Below are 20,733 nucleotides of genomic sequence, written 5' to 3' on the forward strand. Positions count from 1 at the left end.
AAATAAGGCACATCAGACTTCACATTACAATACACTGAGTCTGGTTTAAAAACACCATGAAATAGCAAATTGACAGCATTTTATGCTCAGCACCACCCATTTCTTGTTGACCAAAATGTCAAATTTTAGCAGCATTATTGTGAAACTGGAAAGTTCACACTAAGAAAGAAAAACACAAACCCTCAAAAATAACCTAAACCAGCTTTGATTAACTGATTAAATATTTAACTGCCATGTTAAGTTCCATATAAAGAGAATATTGTAGACCATGGCTCATCAATATGGACATCACTCTCTCTCGCTCCAGCTGTGCTTCTTATACACCTGCTAAGTTGAAAAGCCTCAGGATGTTGTTGTGGCTCATTTGCATTTACTCGCATTTTGAGCTTGAGCATGACCCGTTCAAAACCTTGGAGGAAATCTTGACCATGCAGCAAGAAGCAGCCAGTTAAAGACAGGGTCTGATATGATGGCTTCCTCCAGGACCGTATTTAAAACAGACAGATAAAAGAAATATCTGCAGTAAAAAATGCTAATGTGATCAAGGGAATATGAAATGCTGAGTCCTTACAACAACTACAGCTTATATATAATGTTTTTAGCCATGCTAGTGCTCTATAAATGGCAATGTCGGTCGGTTGGTGCACCACTTTTCTCAACAACTATTGGATGGATTGCCATGAAATTTTGTACAGACATTATGGTCCCCAGAGGATGAATCATACTGACTTTGGTGATCCTCTGATTTTTCATCTAGCGCCACCTAGAGGTTGACATTTGTGGTTTTGAGTGAAATGTCTCAACAACTGAATAGACTGCTATGATATTTTGTACAGACATTCATGATCCCCTCAGGATACTTTGTCATAACTTTGGTGATCATCTGACTTTATCTAGATTTCAATTTGTCCAATACTTTGGTTTGTGACCATATCTCAGCTGTATTTTATGTTTACTGCTAATTAGCGAATGGTAGCATGCTAATATACTAGAATGAGATGGGAAATATGGTAAACATTATACCTTAGCATGACGTTAGCATTTAGCTCAAAGCACCGCTGTACCTTAAGTACAGCCTCACAGAGCTGCTAGCATGGCTGTACACTCTTACTCTTGTTAACTACTCGATGAATAATTGGAAGAGCACTTGATAGAAGGTAGATTATAAATGTCTGACAGCTAAACGTAAGTTCCAAAAAAGTAATTTTAAGTGTTATAAATTATACATTTTGTCAAATTAATCACATTAATGGAACTGATAAATAATTTCTTATTGTTTATCAGAATCAGAATCAGAAATACTTTATTGATCCCCGAGGGGAAACTCTTTTGTTACAGCTGCTCACCATCACGTCAGTGCACACAGGGATAGAAGTTCTAAGCAAATCAGAATATAATACAGGCAAGATAAATTAAGTACAAAGTGGATATAAGTATAAAATTAAGTGTAAAATACAAAGTGGATTTACTGGTTGATGATAAGTATGTGCGGTATGATGATACAATATAATAATATAAGTAGTAAGTAATAGTGCATTAACTGTCAAGTTAAGTGTAGCTTATTAAGATGATTATGAGACGGTGGATATTGCACAGCAGTAATAGAAGTATGAATAAATATCAATAAATAGGGAATTTTAAATTGAAACTGTTTATAAGCCCACTAATGTTTTAAGACCTATATTTTTCTAGTTTCCACCCACAATATGAACCCTACAGACCTCTCAGGTCATCTGGCACTTGTCTTCTTATTAAAATAAAACGTGGTGAAGCTGCTTTCAGTGTGCTGTACATATCTGAAACCTAAACTTTCAGAAGACTTTTAAATCAAAGCGTGTCTGTTCATCATTGCTTGTATTTAGATTTTGGCTTCTTCGAATACTCACTGATTTCTTTAATTTCATCTTTTATACTTTTCTAACTCCTAACTTATTTTTCATTTGACTTTTTCCATTCTGTTTCATTTTACTCTCAATATCTTTTGTGAAGTACTTTGAATTTCTAAATGTACCACATGAATAAATTGTCTTGACTTGTCCAAAGTTCCAAGGGCGTCTTGGTAGTTCAATCTTTCTACATAATCATGCTTTCAAAATCTAAATCGAACAGACCTCAAGAGGAGAAAAGTTCATGGTCTTATTTATTAGCATACAATATTAGTGAAAAGAACAAAGAAGCCAATAAATCTGCATGCTCTGGCTAAGGAATGCCCAAATCCAAGTAGTTTAACCTGGCCCTCAACTGATGTTGAGCCCATGTACTAGAACTTCATTCAGTTTAAATTGGGCCCAATGATTAGCATGTATTGAGTCTTACAAAGCAAACGCGATGGATACAAATTAATATTGCAAACTTCCCAATTCCCCCCAAATTCAGTGAGGTGGAAAATTATCAAATGCAGATGTTTGAGCGAGGGCAAGTCAAAGAGAAAGTGAGAGCGAGTCGAAAAGTATGGAAATAGGGAGAAAATATTAGACAAAAGTGGGAACTGTTATGGGATTATAGTTAAGACAAATGGGGAGGCTTACCTAAGGGTGACATCTCTGGTACCCCTGCCAAGTACGGTCCATCAAGAAACTTTGGCTCATTATCATTGATGTCCTGGACTTTGACCACAAATTCAGACCTGGGCTCTACTGGTAAATTGGTGAGTCGGTCTACTGCTTGAGCTTGGAGGGTATAGTAGGGTTGTGCCTCCCGATCAAGGCGCTTTGTGGCATGGATGTCTCCTGTGTTCTCATCAATGGTGAAGATGGAGGTGGCACCCTCGCCAGATAACACATACTTCACCTTGCCATCCCCTTTGTCCACATCTGAGTGTAGCTGTTGGGAGAAAAAAGAACATCACAGCAAAGGCGGACATATAAGAAAGTAAATAATCTATTGGAGAAAAAATAACTTAAATATTTTAGTTGTGATGCTGGACTTAATAAGGAATGATTTGAGGGCTCCTGTCTTAAGGGATTGTTCCACCAGCTATTATTAAATAATGATTACAAAAATGAGGTTGATACTTCACATTACCTATTAAGAGATAACAAGATAAATTGATTAAACCAGAATTTAAACTTGGCTGTATTTAATCTGTTGTCACTCATCTTATTTAATATTATAATATATAAATATCTTAAATGTAGTATAAAATTTTCAATATTTACACCATGTGAATTTCACTGTCATGTCTTTGCTGATATGTACAGCACACACACACACACACACACACACACACACACACACACACACAAGCAAATACAAGTCATGTTTATTGGACAAACATCCAAATCAGATCAAAAGATTAAAACATGTGCCATTTATGCATGAATTAATTATGTTACAAAATCCCATCATGATTTGCATTTTGCTACAAATAATGGAATGACATGAAATGGTGCCACTTACTGCATTGCCACTGTGACTTGCTAACTAATGTAATGGTCATTACAAATGATCAAACTAGCAATTTTCCATTAAAACCTCCAGCAATAACTAGCTCATCTCACATAAAAATATAATACAGCTAAAACAAAATATGTTTGAATCATCTATTCAAACATTTATCATCTACATTTTGCCAAAGATTTAATGCAAAGTTTTCAAAATGTGTTTCATTAAGCCACACTGGGCAACGTTTTATACAAAAGCACTTCTGCCCGTGTGGAGACCCTACACTCTATGTTTGGCGTCTTTGCTCAAATGACTATGGAGTCAGGTGTAGATACTTTGCCCATAGGTAGTGAAGGATCCACTATTCAGACTGCCACTTAAACAGCAGTGAGTGAATGCTTTGTTGAGTCGACTTAATGTTCCATGTTGTGATTCTTTTCATCTATTTTCTGCCCTTTGGAATATTAAGGAGCACAGATGACTTGGTAGACGTGAATATTCTCTGCAATTTCTCAGTGACATCTGTATTGACATCTGGATATAAAAGCTCAAATATCTTCAACAGTTATCTCTCATTGGCATTAAGAGCAACCAAAATGCAGCCAAGTGTAGCTTTAAGTGCATTCACTGCAAAATGGATTCTACAGGTTTTTGCCTTTTAAGAATCAATAGCAAGGGCTGAGGTCATATACCAAGGGCCACACTGTTAGATCAGTGCTTTTTAATGGCCATGTAAACCATCCTTCTCTAAAACTACTGCACATCAAATAAGGGTAGAGTTCATATCTTCAGATCAAATCTTTTTCAGCTCAAAGCATGTGGGCTACCATTATGAAATTCGAGTTTTGTTTCTTGGAGTAGCTAGAATATTAATAGGAGCTGTTATAATGTTCCATAGACAGATAAGACAAGCTACATTTTTATCAGTGAACTTGTGTAGTCACTACAACAACTTTCTGCTTATATCGGAGTTTTAATCTCAGAAGAACAAGTCATGAGTGTAAAGATGACTTTAAGACCCTCTCAAAGTATGACTCCAAATAAATCCTTGAACAGTTCTAAAAAAAGAACACTTGAAGCCAGTAACCAACCTCGAATAATCCTGTTTGAAGTCAGAGCTGTCTGTTGGCCATCAACCCCTTCAATGTGCTGAACATCAGAGTGATCACAGAAACTGCCATATATCTTTGTGGAAGGCCATTGTTAGTATTCAAAGATGGACAGATGGACCATTTTCAACTGTCAGCATTTAGCAGAGTGCATATTTCTGTCTTTAGTCCATCACCTCCAACATGACAAAACACCTCTATTAACAGCAAAGCATGCAGAGCAAGCTTTAGTGGATTTTTTCAGGGAATGTTTTTCCTGATTCTCAATATTTGGTGGTAAAAGTGTACAGAATAAAGCTTCAATTGAATCTGTAATATCTACACTTCAAAAGTGTTCTCAATGTTTCAAGTGTTTTGAATCATGTTGACTCCAAACCAATAAAATCAGGAAGGATTGGGTGAAGTATATCCATCGGTAGTTGCTTTCCCTACTTACTTGCAAGCCAAGCTCTCTCCAGCCTATTGCACTGTGACAAATAGTTTCTGTAAAGTATGAAGTACACCACCCATAATCACAGTGTAAACACTAAAAACTTAGAAGGGTTCTCCAGCAATTTAGTATTGCACTTCTATTTAGTTGGAGGACTCACAAGAAACAGAAGAACTGTCAAAATCGATGCTGTGATTTCCTGACTTTTAGTCCCTATTATGAGTCAAGCTCCAAAATCACTGGGGACTACATTACCCATAATGCATCTTTTGTTAAATCCTCCTGCCTCCTAAATGTCTACTTTGTTCAAACCCCACTGTATTTTCTGTATTATCATTTTCATCAAGACGTTTGGCTCCCATCCGGAAGTCATTCTCAATTGAGAATGACTTCCGGATGGGAGCCGAAACGTCTTGATTCTGAAAACAGTGTCCAGATGACTACGACTGAAACCTTTTCTACGACTTAAATGAAAATGTACAATATTACATTTCCCCTCCTTTATGACAGCAGGCTTTTCACTAACCTTTTGAGTGTGGCCGTTCGTAACAACTATCAGGTTGGTGGTCAGACAACACATCTTACGAACTAGTTCCGATTGAGCATAACCCGACCCCGACGTTACCAAACTGGAGATACACACACTCCTTGGTTGTGCCTTGAGATTTTGTCCATCAAAATAGCAAACAGAATTGGCAACAATGCACAATCTTCACCAAGAATACTCTTAAATCTCTGTTGGAAATGGAAACACAGCTCTCACACTAGTTAATGACAGAATTTTATGAAAAATCCCATCACAATTTACATTTTCCTACAAAGAAGGAAATGAAATAAAATGGGGCAATTGTCACTGTCACTTGCTACAAATGATCAAACTAGCAATTTCCCAATAAAACATCTGGCAATAACTACTCTTATTTCATTTGAAACCCAACCTCAGCTAATGTTAAAGATACTTTGTGTTTGTATCAATAAAACAATGATGATTCACCAAATGGACTTGTATTTCTTTCACTCAAATGCCTCAAGATTATGTCCCTGAAAATAACAAACAAAATTGGTGACAATGCATAATATTCATCAAGAATGCTCTTAAATCACTGCTGGAAATGCAAACTCTTGCCTTGGTTCAGATGACTCCAGCAAACCATACTCCTCCAGGAACCCTCCAAGACACTTCAGGGGACACCAATATAAACCTTCTTCAAGTTACCATACACACGTAAACTGATCAACTCTTCCAGGAGCCGGATGTAAACCATATTGATCCTACTGAATCTGAGGTTCGTCAATTAGTTGGAATCTTCTTCTCAGCATGCTGGTCAGACTGGTCTGTTTCCTCAAGGAGCCTGAGACACCGTTCCTGAACTCCAAGTGACAGTGAAGAGGAAATGCAAACACAGCTCTTGCCTTGATTCAGTTGACTCCAGCGCACCATACTCCTCCAGAAACCCTCCAAGACACTTCAGGAGACACACAATATAAACCTTCTTACCAAGCACATGTAAACTGGATGGGCAAACTCCAATGACCACTCCAGTTTCTGTGCAATGGTGAAGCTGATCAACTCTTCCAGGAGCTGGACAGAAACCACATTGAATCTGAGGTTCGTCAATCAGTTGGAATCTCCTTCTTAGCATCCTTGTCAGACCGGTGTGTTTCCTCAAGGAGCCTAAGCACTGTTCCTGAACTCCAAGTGACACTGAAGAGGCTTGTTACCAATGACAACCAGCGCCTTTTGCATCTCAAGGTGAATTTCCTCCACCCCCCAGCAAGCACACAACTGTGGTGTTTTTTAAACTACCTTGGTATCCTCCGCCAGGGATATGGGTTAGGCTTAGAATGAGTCTGAAGACACGTCCTTCTCTTGGACAGAGTGACATTTGGGTTCAGGAGATCTTCGCTGTGTTCCTACCACTGAATGATCCCCAGTTGAGGTCAGCAGATAACTATCGCTGATGAAAAGGGTAAAATGCCTGCCCTCTCCCTTCTAGAGTCATCTAACGGTTTCTCAGAACCTCACTGATGCTACGTGATTTTTAGTATCCTTACACACCAAACCTGTGCTTAAGAGCCCAATAAGGTATAGCTACTGTATTACTGTGTGCAGAAATAGTTTATAAAGAAAATTATATTTGAGAAATGTAATTATTTTTTATCTTAATGATTATTTTTGACTGTCAAAATGACAAACAAATGAGTATGTGCACATTGTGTACAGCACTGTTCACTTAAATACTGGCCTCTCTTGTTCTTTATTGTGTAGAGCAAGGGCAAAAGCCTATTATACAGCATTTCTTTTTATATAATAACGTACTCACACGGGATTATTGGTCTCTCTTCCATCAATTTATCTGTAAATGTCAACATCTCATTATGGGATAAATAACAATGGTATTTCAGGTTCCAAGCCAGCGCTGCAGGGGTAGAGAATGATTAGGTCAATATTATATTGGTGGCACTGAAGGAGTACATGCTGAACAGAGGATACAACACCAAAGGTCTTTTATTAATGGAATCTATCAGCCCGCTGATGGATGCTGTGTTAGGGGCATGATGATTGCATTGGTTGTGTCCTCAAGCCTAAGCATGCAAATGCCGCCTCTCTTATGGAGCTCACTGTGTTTATTCACCATCTCCTGCTGTCAGGAGCAAACTTGAAGTAAATTGTCAGTCGTGGAGAGTCAACATTTAATCTTGAGGAAGCCATCCGTGGCAGTTTGTATCCGGTAAATGCCATGGACAAGAAGGACAAAGCTGACAGGCCACAAAGCATGCAAGCTGAGTCAAGGGTCAAGCGCACTATGTGGTCTTTTCAGTGAACTGTTTGGCTTGCTTCATTTCCCACTCTCTGCCTGGCAGAAGGACACACAACAGCAACTGGCTCCACATATTCCATCTCTAAATCTCATCAACACTGAGGACTGCATAAAATATGTATAGCTTGGCAGGGCTTATTAAAAGTATACCCTGGTCAAATACTTTTCTCTCTCATTAATCTAACCCACTTTAAAACCGTCACTGCTCATTTTCAGGTGGTATTTGAAGTTTTCAACTCTTATTACTTTTACTGAGCACTGCAGTTGCTTCACTTGCAAAAATGTAAAGACTCTTCTATCATTCTTTTCTTTGCTTCCCTTGAGGTGAGTGTAACACAGCATGCAACACGGCGGTGTAGCTCAAAGGCACTCCCTGGGATTGTGAAGGAGGGGTGGGATCTGAACACGAACCCTTCTGAAATCAGTGCTGACACTTATCATCGCTTTATATGCAGGCAGTTCTCCAGGGACCAGCCTGTTAGCTTTGTGTTTGCTTGTTTACCTTGTAGCAAGGGAGAAGGGTAAAAAGCATGAAAGAACCTATAACAACCCACTGATACATGGTTGTCCTATCACCATAACTACTGCACAATATGTTCAAATTGTTCCAGCATTTGAATTTGAATTGTTGCCATTCTTGCCTACATGAAAACACATGTTGGAGAGTGTGTAATTCTATTTTGTTCTTATTTACGCCCATTTGGCTTGGCTCTGTACAACACTGCAAGTAGAAAAATATAAAGGCCTCAAATAAAACAAAGCTTTGTATTTGCATCCCTCTTGAGTAGAGTACAATTTCTCCTATTCAATGGACTGTGCACAATCCAAAATGGATACAAAAGTCCATACCTACAGGCAACCTGTGAGCAATACTGGATCCAGTACACCAAACAGCCTCTGCCGCTGCTCAAGAGCCCTTAATCAACAATCGCCCTCAAGATATTTCACAGAGCAGCTCGAACAGGGTCTCAACGAGAAAGATAGTACAGTACGTTTCACAAACAACCCAAAAACAAAATGTGAAACTTTGGACGACGGTGCACTCTAACATTGTTTCCTGTTGAGAAAGTGATGTTGCATGACAAAACCTGCACATAATAATCCTTCCCACAGTGCAAATCATATACTATATAATTTATAAAATCATTAATTTGCCAGGGAATAAAGGTTATTACTGGACACTTAATGTGTGCCATATGTAAAGCCAGCAGGGAGTTCAGACTCATTAAATAAAACATACATGAAGCTCAAATAAAGAAGGACAGCAGACGGGGGGCAAGAAGGGTCATTCTGCTACAGAAAATAGCTAAAAATGCAGACGGGGGCTTCAGTGCAGCTGTCACTGACATGAGCTCCCGACATGCTTGGCATTTCATCTATTCACTCGACCATGTTCTGGTGAGTAGCCATGGTGCTCTGCTCTGAAAGAGGCTCCGTGGCTCAGACTCTCCTCTTTCATTTCAAGATGGGATGTGGGGAATTAGCCATCACCATGGAGAAACTGTTAGCTATCACACAATGGTGTAGAGATGGATGGGAACTATACACATAGGCTTATCCTTATAGTCCTTAAATTAAATAAATGTATTTATGTTTCACTTTTAACATTGTATTATATTATTAAGCCTTACTGGTCCCTTCTCCCTTATCTTTAATGTTCTTTATGTTCGATATTTGTATGTCTTTGTTTGTTTTTAATATCATTTCTAATGCTTTTGACAGTGTGCCTGGGTTGTCTGATTTTAATGGGTCATAAAACACTTTACTAACACTTACTGTCAAATCCAATCAATTATATACTGTACATGTACGCACACACATGCATGCACCTAAACACACAAATATACTATTATTACATTCAATTGAGTCAGTGAGTTGAGGCAGATTCCAGCATAAAGACATACTGTTTATAAAAGCAATAACCTATTAAACCTATTTGCAATTTGTGAGGCAATTTAAGAGATTTACTGTAACGCACATATTTCCACCAAAGTGCACGATCACTCCAACAAAGCCCCATGTATTTTTTTTAGCAGCTGTATTGTTTTCTTACTAATTTGCAGTTAATGAGTCTATCTTCCCATAATAACTGTAAGTCATTTACTTTGCCAGATGGAAACATTCTCAAACGCACAGATATTCATTGCTGGTGGAGAGGACAAAATGGTGGAGGCTAAGCATTACACTTATCTACAGAGAAAATTAGCAGATATTTTATAATATATGAACAGTTCAAAAGTTGATAATAGGGTGTTTATTTCTGCAGTAACATGTACCTCAGTTGCATATGATTCACGATTCAAAGATTTAAGAAATATAACGAAAAAAAAATTCTGGGGAAAAAAGTACCTGCTTACGCAGAAATTGCAGATATAAACACTGTAAACAAGTTTTCTTTGAATTCTTTGAGCATTTTACATTAAGTATAGGTAGTGACAGCAACTGAAACAGCAGCACACTTTTGTAATTTATTGAACAAAACTAAATAAGGAGAAATTCTATTTTCTGTCCTGAATAAGCTGATTCAAAATGAGTCAAAAGGCACTTTAATAGACTGTTAAATCCATACAAATAGATGTGTGTGATGGCTTGACAGAAGGTACAAAGCAAGTGCATATTTTTTAGAGGATCATTATAAAATGCAGAGAGGTAGTTTTCAGCTTGTATCACTGCTCTCTCTCTGACATGGTGACTGTTCACATAAGAGAATCAGCTTTCAATCAGAGTCAGAAATGTTTTTCAGAATTCTGACATTTATACACTTTGTCTCAATCAGACAGTGACAGTTCATATCTGCACCTGCTGGCTGAGACATAACACCAAAGAGATAATGGCTCTGTTTCCATGTGGGGAAAAATTATTTGGATTTTCATAGAAATGGGCCCAATTTTAGTCAAGAACTCAAAGAAAACATTGTATATACACATGCAAAATTAAAAAGGAAATAAACAAGGGGAGAAAGGAAGGAGGAAGTGTGTGTGGGGGGTCAGCACCTCTCATCCGTGTTCAGTTCTGATCCCAGTAGTTATTATATTAGTCATTCATGTTTCTGTAAGTATTTTCACATTAAATCAAAAACTGTGGGTGTCAGTTACAGTTATTAAAACATTGGGCTGTGCCTAATATAACCCTGAAACATAATGCACTCATAGCTTGTGGTGCACAAGAGGCTTCTCCGCTTCGACAAACTGAAACTATCAGATCTGACAGGAAACAATGGAGCCTGTGTATTATGTAGAAGAAATAACTGACAGTGTATTGATTATTAATAGTTATTGGGAGTGAGATTTAACACAGACAGTTTTACTTACTATGGCAAAACCTTTCAACATTCAAAATATTTGCAATGTATTTATGACTAGGCAAAACTTTAATTCAACATATCTCATATAATTACATTCTGACTAGTAATTAACCATTGAGTTGTATGGAGAATGTAATTAGTGATATTTAGATATAATATCTAGTTTTGACTTGTCATATTATCTGTTATTAGATTCCACATACAACTCAATGGTAAATTACTAGTCAAAATGTCATTAAAATATCTCAAATTTGAATATTACTAATCAAAATGTAATTAAAGTTTTGACTACTCATAAATGCGTTGCGGATATCTGTAATGTGAATCCCGTCGGTATAGTGATTAAACACTGTGATGATTTCTGTGACGTGATTATAGATGTTTTAAAAGGATTTGTGACTAGTCGAAATCTATTAGAAGATTTCTTGAATTGTTGTTCTTACTAGCCAGAATGTAATTGCAGATATCTTGAATTATAATTCCGACTGGTCAGATTGCAAATATGAGTAGTCAAAATGCATTTATAGATGTCCAATATGTAATTATGGTCAAGGGCTTGCCATATATTTAGAGTGAAAGAAAGCATATATACGACAGGCATTATAAATATCAGTCATGGTATCAGAAATGGACAAATTCAATTTTTGATGTTGAAAATACTAAAATACTACACACACTACATATACAGACAGATACATGCATGTACAGGCACACAAATGAAAATCTACTCGTTTTACAATAAGTGATGCATTATCCAAGCTGCTTATTACCAAACATGAATGTTTAAATACATTTCAAATGTGACTAAAATGTTTGGAGTAGCCCTTGACACACACATGTTAATTAAAGACATACAGGAGTGCTTCCCAGGACTTTCAATCTGGTGCCCCGCTGCTTTTTCTGGTTTGCCAGCCTTGCCACCATGTCGATTTGTCATCCACATCAATGAAAGTAATCAAGCTAGCAATCAGGGCAAGCTTTCACTTTATTTTTTATTTTGTGTGTCTGTGTGTGTGTGGTATTCAGCTGCCCTCATCACAGAGAGGCACATAAATGGAAGACAGGAATAGGCATCGCTTTCAAAGTATTATGGGGGAGTGAATCAAAGCTCTTTTGTCACAAAAAGGCTCCTTAGATGTTATCGTTGTGACTGTTTTTTTTTCATGTGCAAGCGAGTACAGGCTAGAACTGACAGCCTACTGATGGACCAATATAAATGGAAAAGTGAATAGTGAAGAGGGAACTGTATTTCCATATCAGGTGGTGTCAATAAAAGAAATCATCTTTGCATGCTGGACCTACAATAACGGTTGTTATTCCACTAGTCTGCAGGTGAAAATGTAGAAAAATAAGATGAGGACACAAAACTGGACACACAAGCAGAAAAACAGCAAATATCCTAATGAGAGAAACATAAACATTATACTGAACATAAGGTTGAAGTTTGTATAAATGTGAATGTGACACCAGTTTACTATAAGATGTTGAAAAGGCAAACTGCATAACTTTCAGGCAAAAAAAAATGCAATTGAAAAGAAAACAGTTGCAAAATGCATTTTATCAGAGTTTTTAAGTTGTTATATAGTAATCCAACTTATCTGTGACATCTGTGAGGTTTTTGGTGAAACTAACAGGAATGATGTGCTTACAATAGCCTCATAATAAATATGTATTGCTAATAAGTAAAATAGGCAAAAATTGATCAAGTAAAACAACAAAGATTTACTCAAAATAACTTTTATTCTGGTTTTAACTAAAATCAAACATATGTTTGCAATTTAGGCTCCAACAAAACAGTTGAAATTGTTTAGGTGACACTACTACAGGCATATAAGTCACACAATAACAAAACTACATACAAAAGTGACAAAAAGAGCTAATTTTACTACCAGGGACAAGTGCAGGACATACAGTACAGCATAAGAGGCTATAGTGGGCTATAAATATCACTTGACATACTGTTCTGAATCCCTGGTTCCAGCCTCCAACTCTGGCTCATCCAGTGTTACAACCCACTGAATTCAATGAAACACTGTGTTTCTGTAAAATTCCTATGGGACTGTGGGACTGTGGCCTTAGGTCATGGTTATTTTTTTAATAAATGTATCCCTATTTCATAGAATATATCAACATTATAACTTCCTACTGAATTGTAAAGCTGAGTATCAATCTAAAGTGTATACTTAACTAAAGCGTGTACTGAAGTGTTTATTTGCCTGGTGTGTAGGTGGGCTGTGCAAAGTTTCCAGCTCCATATGAAAAAAATTAAAAGTACAATTACATTCATATTCAATAAATGCTCTCATTTGGATTCAGATTTCAGCTACTTTGGGAGCTGCCACTCTCAGATTAAGCCTAATATCATTGTTCATATAGAAGTTGTGTTTTCTCATAGGTGAAAATAATCCAAGGAGCCACGGTCCTATTGAGAGATGTTACAAAAATGCAAACCTTTAATTTCACAAAATTTCTGTGCATGTGTCTGTCTTCGTGCCTGCCCGACAGCCTACATTACATTCTTACTATAGACCCAACTCACTCTTCGCCCCTCCATTGTGAATTGCTTTAAATTGATTCGTTCCTGAGTCCTATTGAGCTTAAGTGTCCGTTTAAAAAAAAAGCTGCGACTGCTCCTGAGCAACCTTTGTTATCTTAAGCAATTGAAAGTTTAAACAATCAGATCAAATTCTAGCTAGAAAGGTAGACATACTGTCATAAAACACAGGCGTTCAGAAAGAAATAACACATTTATCAGATATTGTGCAGAAAAATGGAAAAAGTGAGTCACAAAGTTCAATAGTCAAAGAATCAACACAGTTCCACAATGACTTCATAACTACTACAAACTGCTCTACCATTTCATTGTTATCATATTGTGTCAGCTGTGTAAGGTAAAACTTCCAACACTACTTCTTTGTGATTAGTCGGCTCACACAAACAGCAGTCCACTTTGTTTGGTCGCGTCTATAAAGTTAAAATGTTCTACAACTTTAGAAAGTGCTCCACTCTGCCAACAAAAATGACAGGCCTTTCCAAAGTGGCTGCTTACCATCTGTCTTGCAGCCACTCCCCATTGGCTGTCATATGAAACAGGGTCTGGCACTTTGTTAAAACTGGAGGCTAAAATGAGGAAGGTATTTCTACAACTATGTAGTGGAATTCACTATACTTTTTGTATAAAGATGACATTAAAACAGCTGCAAGGGCCTTGTTATATATTCTTTGGATATCTAGAAGTACAATGCGAAAGGTAACTGGATTTGCTGTTTAGTCATCTACGAGGCTTCAACAGTTATGTTAACTGATAATCATGTGGAGTTCCCAGGCATTTAAAGCCCTGCAGGTGCTTTGGGGTCGTTCAGATCACATATGAGGTCGCATGGCGCTCATAAGAGTCGTCAGAGTCACGTTAATTAAACTGTGAAGTGGTGTGTAACTGCCTGGGAAGGGATTTCGAGACAGCACTTCAAGTAGTTGATAATCGCAGAACTCTGCTCAGGGATGATTGTTCCTTCAAATACATTTTTGGTTATGCTAGCAGCATGGCTCTATGAATGATGTTGTCAGTAGTTTGTTCGGTCACTCACCCACTCTGATCCAGACTGAAATATCTCAACAACCATTGGATGAATCACCATAAAATTTTGTTCAGACATTCATTGTTCCCAGAAGAGGAATCCTGCTGACATTTTGCTGATCCCCTGAGTTTTCCAGTAGCTCCACCATGACGTTGACATTTTTGTTTTTTAGTGAAATATCTCAACTACTATGGGATGGATTGCCACAAAATTTTGTATTTATTCATTCATGGTGCCCAAAGGATAAATCCTACTGACTTTGCTGTTCTCCTTAATGTTTCCTCCAGCACCACCAGTAGATCAAAATTTTCCACTTATCCCGTGAAACACCTGAATATATACTAAATGGATTGGCACACAATTTTGTACAGAGATCCATGGTTCCCAAGGGATGTATCCCAATGATTTTGGTGAGTTTCCTCTAGTGCCACCATGAAGTTGACATTTGTGGTTTTGATTGAAATGTCCTAAGGTACAAGGTACAAGGTAATTTCTTTATCATTTTACAACACAAGGTTGTACAATGAAATGATTCATGCTACACACATAGAACATAACAGATTATTAAATTTATGTTATAATAGGGTAACATATAAAATAAATAAAATATAATAAAAAACAATATAGCCTATACAGTTATTTATATACATATATACATACATGTATTACACCCAGGTAATAATTCTGCAGTGCACTTTTTTGCGTCTGGCGGAATATAAACAGCAGATAGATAGAGATGATAATATGGCTTCACATAAAAAGCTCGACATTTGGTAGATAGTGTCCGTCCACTTTGCCTGCATTTAAGCAACAAGCATCATCAATGTAAACACAGAGTCCTCCTCCTTTCATCTTTCCGGAGTCTTTAGCTCTGTCACCTTGGAACATGTTCTGCCCGTTGAGTGCTTGATCTGGGATGTTGATGGAGCAGGTCTTTGTAAAGATGTGGGCACAACAGTCTCTGATTTCCCATTGCTTGGCAGGCCTGAGTCCCATTTCATCCAAACCAGACATTAGCTAGGAGCAGCCTTAAAGGGACAGTTCACCCCAAGATCAAAAATACATATTTTTCCTTACCTGTAGTGCTTTTGATTCATCTAGATTGTTTTGGTGTGAGTTCCCGAGTTTTGGCGATATCGGCCATAGAGATGCCTGCCTTTTTATAATTTAATAGGACTAGAAGTCACTCGACTTGTATCAAAAAAATACAGACCTTGTTGTGAGCAGTTTCATGTAGGGACTATCAGTAGAAAGAAAATAGTTCCTACATGAAACTGCTCACAACAATTTCTGGAAAGAGTTTTTCAAATGTTTTTCGGGGCTTTGAGTGGCAACTCACACCAAAACAATCTAGTCGAAATCTCCTGTTCCAGTTGAACATTAAAGCCGAAAAAAAACCAGATTAAAACAAAAATGTAGCGAAGTTTGAAGGAGTATGGCTGCAGAATCTTAAATACTTGTGAACTTTTAAGTTTTCTATAGTATAAAAGTAATCCAGTGATAGTTACATTACAAACAGGTTACAACTACTGTTAATAACTCATTTGGCATGACTTTTAATGGTGTCAATTTGCCCATCTGTGTAGCAGCTTTTTGTCTATGATGCTGTATGTGCATGTTTAATGGAACACAGTCAACAGATATCCAGCAGGTTTAGCATAGTAATTTGACAAACAGCTGTGGAAAATCAAATATCAACACATATCGCTTTGTGTGTTCATGTGCCTCAACAAATAATCTTCAAAGAAAACATATATCACAGACAAAAGGTTCATAACAAACAAGAAATTATAACTATAAAATAATCACATATTCAAATTCCTCTACTTTCTTGTTTTCTTTTTCATATATTTTTTGAATGCTTGGGGAAGCACAATTGCCTTTGTTTGTTTACTCTTGTTTTTCAAATGCACTCAAGCTCTCCACAGCAAACAGGTTTCGATGGTGTTTGACACACATTATTTTGATTAAAAACCTGTTCAGTGAAGAGTACTCATCGCTCCAAGCACTCTGAGGTGACCGCCTGATGACAGTGACATCAATAATCTCTTCTCAGGCGCTAGTCACCCACAATACATGGACGAAGATGACCGACAAGGACAGTGAACAATCCAAATATTGGAGATGTGGATCAGGAGAATGATAACCACCTTATTATTACCCATAAATCACACTGTTTCAAGAACTGGAAACATTACTTCACCATTTATGACTCTAACAGACAAAAAACTGTTTCTTTCTGGGGCATCCTCTAAGCCTAGGAGTTTGTGACATTGGCCATGTAGTCACAAAGAGCCTGGTTCGGCCTTGTATATTTATTGTAGTGTCGTCTGTCTAATCTCTAATAAAGACTAAAAAGCCCAAGCATATACTGTCCTAAAATCTGTCCTTCAAACACACAATAAAAAGGATCAATTTGATATTTGTCCTTCTAGACTAAAATCTGCATTAGTTTGCCAGTTTTGAAACATCCAAACACTAACAAATGGAAAATATAAAACGACAAAATAATTGAACGTAACATTTGTGAAAAGATCATGAATTCTTAAAATGAAAATAACATGATCTTTGAAATCTTTGAGAAGATGTTGTCAGCTACATAATTACACTAAAATAGCACAGTAAGAAATATTGTCTCAGTCAGCAGCATTTGCACATTGCCTTTAAGTCAGATGACTCGGTTTCTGTTGTCTAACCTCAACGTTTACTCTAACCAACCAAAACTGTACATAGTTAAGAGGAACAAGATACGTTACCCTCCATAGAAATTACCATATTTGTTTGCTAGCAGTCACAGTTAGTTAGTCACCATTGTTGTGATGAATGTGAAAATGGTTTTCCAGTTTGTCCACTGTCAAGCAGTTCTGCTTTGCTGCAGAATGTAATAATGTAATAATGCAAGTTTGTGCTCATTTCCTAAAATCTTTGTGAAAAATTCCATATCTACACTTGTATGGAGACCCCCCAGTATTTAAAATTAAATAAATAAATACTACTGAGAAATTTAAAAAAACACATAACAATGAAATTGTGACATAATCCAATATATTTTTAAAGCTCAGTTTATTATTATAAAATGTTTATTGCAGGTCATTTTTATTTTAGTTTTTATACACAACACAATTTTTTCCCATTGACTGATTGATCTTCAACATGCTTTTTGTGTAGCAATACACAAACATACAATATTTTTTATAGTTATTTTGTATATTTATTAATAAGACTTATTTGTTTATTTAATACTGAACAGTGTGGATCTCCACTTGATGACAATCAGTATGAGATTCTCTACAACGTCTCAACAACAATGTAGTATATTAATGATATATTAAATTAATTATTAAATACCACATTCTGCTCTTGAACTAATGCCAAACATTACCTGTATAGTATAATAATAACAATAGATTGGATACACAATTGTCATATATTTACTTGCTAAGGAATCACTAATGTGCTAGTGTGAAAACCTGAAATTAATTTCTGTCCTTATGTGATTTTGCTTTTTGAACTGATGGAAACGCAGAACTATTCTCATGCAAACTGAGGAGTAGAAAACTGCACACTCATAACTCTGATGCAATCTTTTTATCTTAAATTCTATGGATCAACATTTCAGCACATCTTTCCTTCTGCAGAATATTTCACCAGTTATGAGCTGCTTTCCTTTCGAGAGCGGCACTTTATAACTAGGGTGAAACAAGTCCTCATCAGTGACGGGATGGGGAGGGGAGGGGCTCGACGTTTGAATGAGTGGGACGTGAAGTGAAAGGGCAGGCCTCCTCAGTGGTGGGAATAAATACTGTCACCACCAGTGGGAAATGATCCATTTGTTTAATGTGCCATTTCCAAAGTGGAACCCTTGTAATCCTACAGACATGGCAACCTCTCCGTGTATATCACCCCTCTGGAATTTGATCAGAGCTAAAACTGTTTACCAGTGTTTGGAGCCTGACATTTATTGAAAGTGGCCTTTAGTAAAAGTCATAGCTAAAGCGTGAAGAGGTTTTCTGATGAGCCCGTGAAGTTTCTCCATCTTCTGGGCCAATAAGACAGAAACTGGTGTGTTAATAGAGCAATATATCAGTCACATCAGCTGAGAAACTGCCCTAAGAGGGCTCAACTTTCAAACACTTAAATCTGTATTTACTTGGAAATGTGCAAATCAGTAGTGCGGCAAATTTAGAATGAACTTGGGGGGCTATTTAAGGCTTGGGATTGCACAAAGACACAGTGCATGTGGAAGAAGAAAAAATACATTGAAGTGTTTATGTGCATCTGCATGTGCCTTTGTGTGTTTTTAGCCATGCTAGTGGCATATAGGATATAGGAATTGCAATGTTGGTCAGTTGGTTGGTCCGGACTGAAAAATCTCAACAACTATTGGATGGATTGCCACTAAATATTGTAGAGACATTCATGGTCCCCAGAGGATGAATCCTACTGCCTACTTGGTGATCCCCTGACTTTTCATATAGCACCATAATCAGGTCAGCTTGTCAAGTTCTTTGGTTTATAACCAAATACCTGCAAAATTTCTGACATTCCCATCAGCTTCTGTTGTACTTTGAGTTTAGTGTTAATTAGCAAAATGTTAGCATGCTAACACTATAATAAGACGATGAGCATGGTAAACACTATACCTGTTAAACATCAATATGCTAGCATTGTCACTGTAAGCATGTTAACATGCCATGTCATACCAGAGTTATAGTAATTACGAGTTTACGACTTGTAAATAGCATTTGCGTCAACTTCTAAGTTCTAATTACTGATATATCCAACTTGGAACTTACTAAATAGAAATACCTGAAAACCAAATAAAAACAGATGCCTCACGTTAGCCAAAGCTGTCATTCAAAGTAATTAAACCCAAATTAATCCATCCAAACTATGGATATGGTGCTATATTGTCAATGCACAGTATTTTAATCCTCACATGACCAACTCTGTAATCGTACATTTTGAAGTCATTAACATGGGAATCTTTCCCCTCTCTACCATCCAGCCCATGTGATATGAACGCGGCATTATTACAGTCAGCCAGCACGGCTGTAGGCTGTTTGTCTTGTTAGCTAATAAACCAGCAGAAACTGGGGGATTGTAAGGATTACACAAATTTACACTTATCTAATAACATTTTTAACTGACTCACATCACCTCATGCAGCCCGCTGTTAGTTTGCATGAAAAATATGGAGTTTAACCTGAAAATGTGGCCACTGCATTTGGAGGAAACACTGAGCAGTGCAGGCACTCTGGACATTCAAGCAGTATGTATGTTTCCTTTGTGAGTAAATGTGGTATTATAGGCTACTGTGTTCCATCTATTGCTCACATGACATATGGAAATCTCGCTGTCAAGAACAAGTCAACTTTGATTTTGTCTGCTGCTTGTGGGAAATCAATGTGTTGTTTCTGTCGCCGTGCTGATGCCTTAAGTACCCCAGACAGCACAAGACTGAGTATGACATCTCTGCTGTATGTGCCACCATCTGCTGAAAAGACCCTGAGGCCAAGAGATGAAGAGTCAGCAAAAGTTTGGCCAACGCAGGGATGTCGTGCTTTCTCGTGCTCCGTGAATCTAAATCAAACAAGAACTGCATAACTTGGCAACATGTACCTAATTTTCACCTCATCCTTTATCTGAAACAAGGCGAATGAAACATTCCCTCTCTACAAACATGACAGACACCATTTTACTGCAAAAATGTACTCTTTAATGGCCTCACCCAGAATTTTTTTTTTTTGCATTTTTCTTACCCTGGATATACCTCATTATCCTTATATTTTCATCAAATACATCTATAAAATGCCTGGAGATATAATAGACAGTCTGTGTTGGTTTCAACAAATATACAACGGAATAATTCATCCTATTTACAACAGTTTCAGATCAGAAACCATATTCCATTGTAATATTTGGTTTTGTTGTACTACTTTTAGTATTAGAGCTGGATTCAGCAAGCCCATAATAGCTTATGTCAGATATATCAGTGTGACCGCCCTGGGCTGTATGACAGCACCTGTTTTGGCCTGCCTCTGTTTCTACTTCCCTCTTTCAGGTACTCCCTGATTGGCTGGTCCCTCCCATGTTATTGAGGGAT

At 37.3% G+C, this 20,733-nt stretch overlaps 1 protein-coding gene across 4 annotated transcripts in view; it reads right to left on the reverse strand.

Moving 5' to 3' along the window:
• LOC122866944 (cadherin-7-like) overlaps positions 1–20,733 on the reverse strand; it is a 97,411-nt gene that overhangs the window by 54,359 nt on the left and 22,319 nt on the right. For 3 of the 4 annotated variants that reach the window (XM_044177232.1, XM_044177233.1, XM_044177234.1), the window contains one exon: positions 2,529–2,823. In XM_044177232.1, the coding sequence (XP_044033167.1) occupies positions 2,529–2,823 (295 nt within the window). Of the gene's footprint in view, positions 1–2,528; positions 2,824–20,733 lie in introns of those variants that run through there. The other variant, XM_044177236.1, reaches the window with a different exon arrangement.

The sequence above is a fragment of the Siniperca chuatsi genome, linkage group LG19, assembly GCF_020085105.1.
Source record: "Siniperca chuatsi isolate FFG_IHB_CAS linkage group LG19, ASM2008510v1, whole genome shotgun sequence".
Taxonomy (NCBI): Eukaryota; Metazoa; Chordata; class Actinopteri; order Centrarchiformes; family Sinipercidae; genus Siniperca; species Siniperca chuatsi.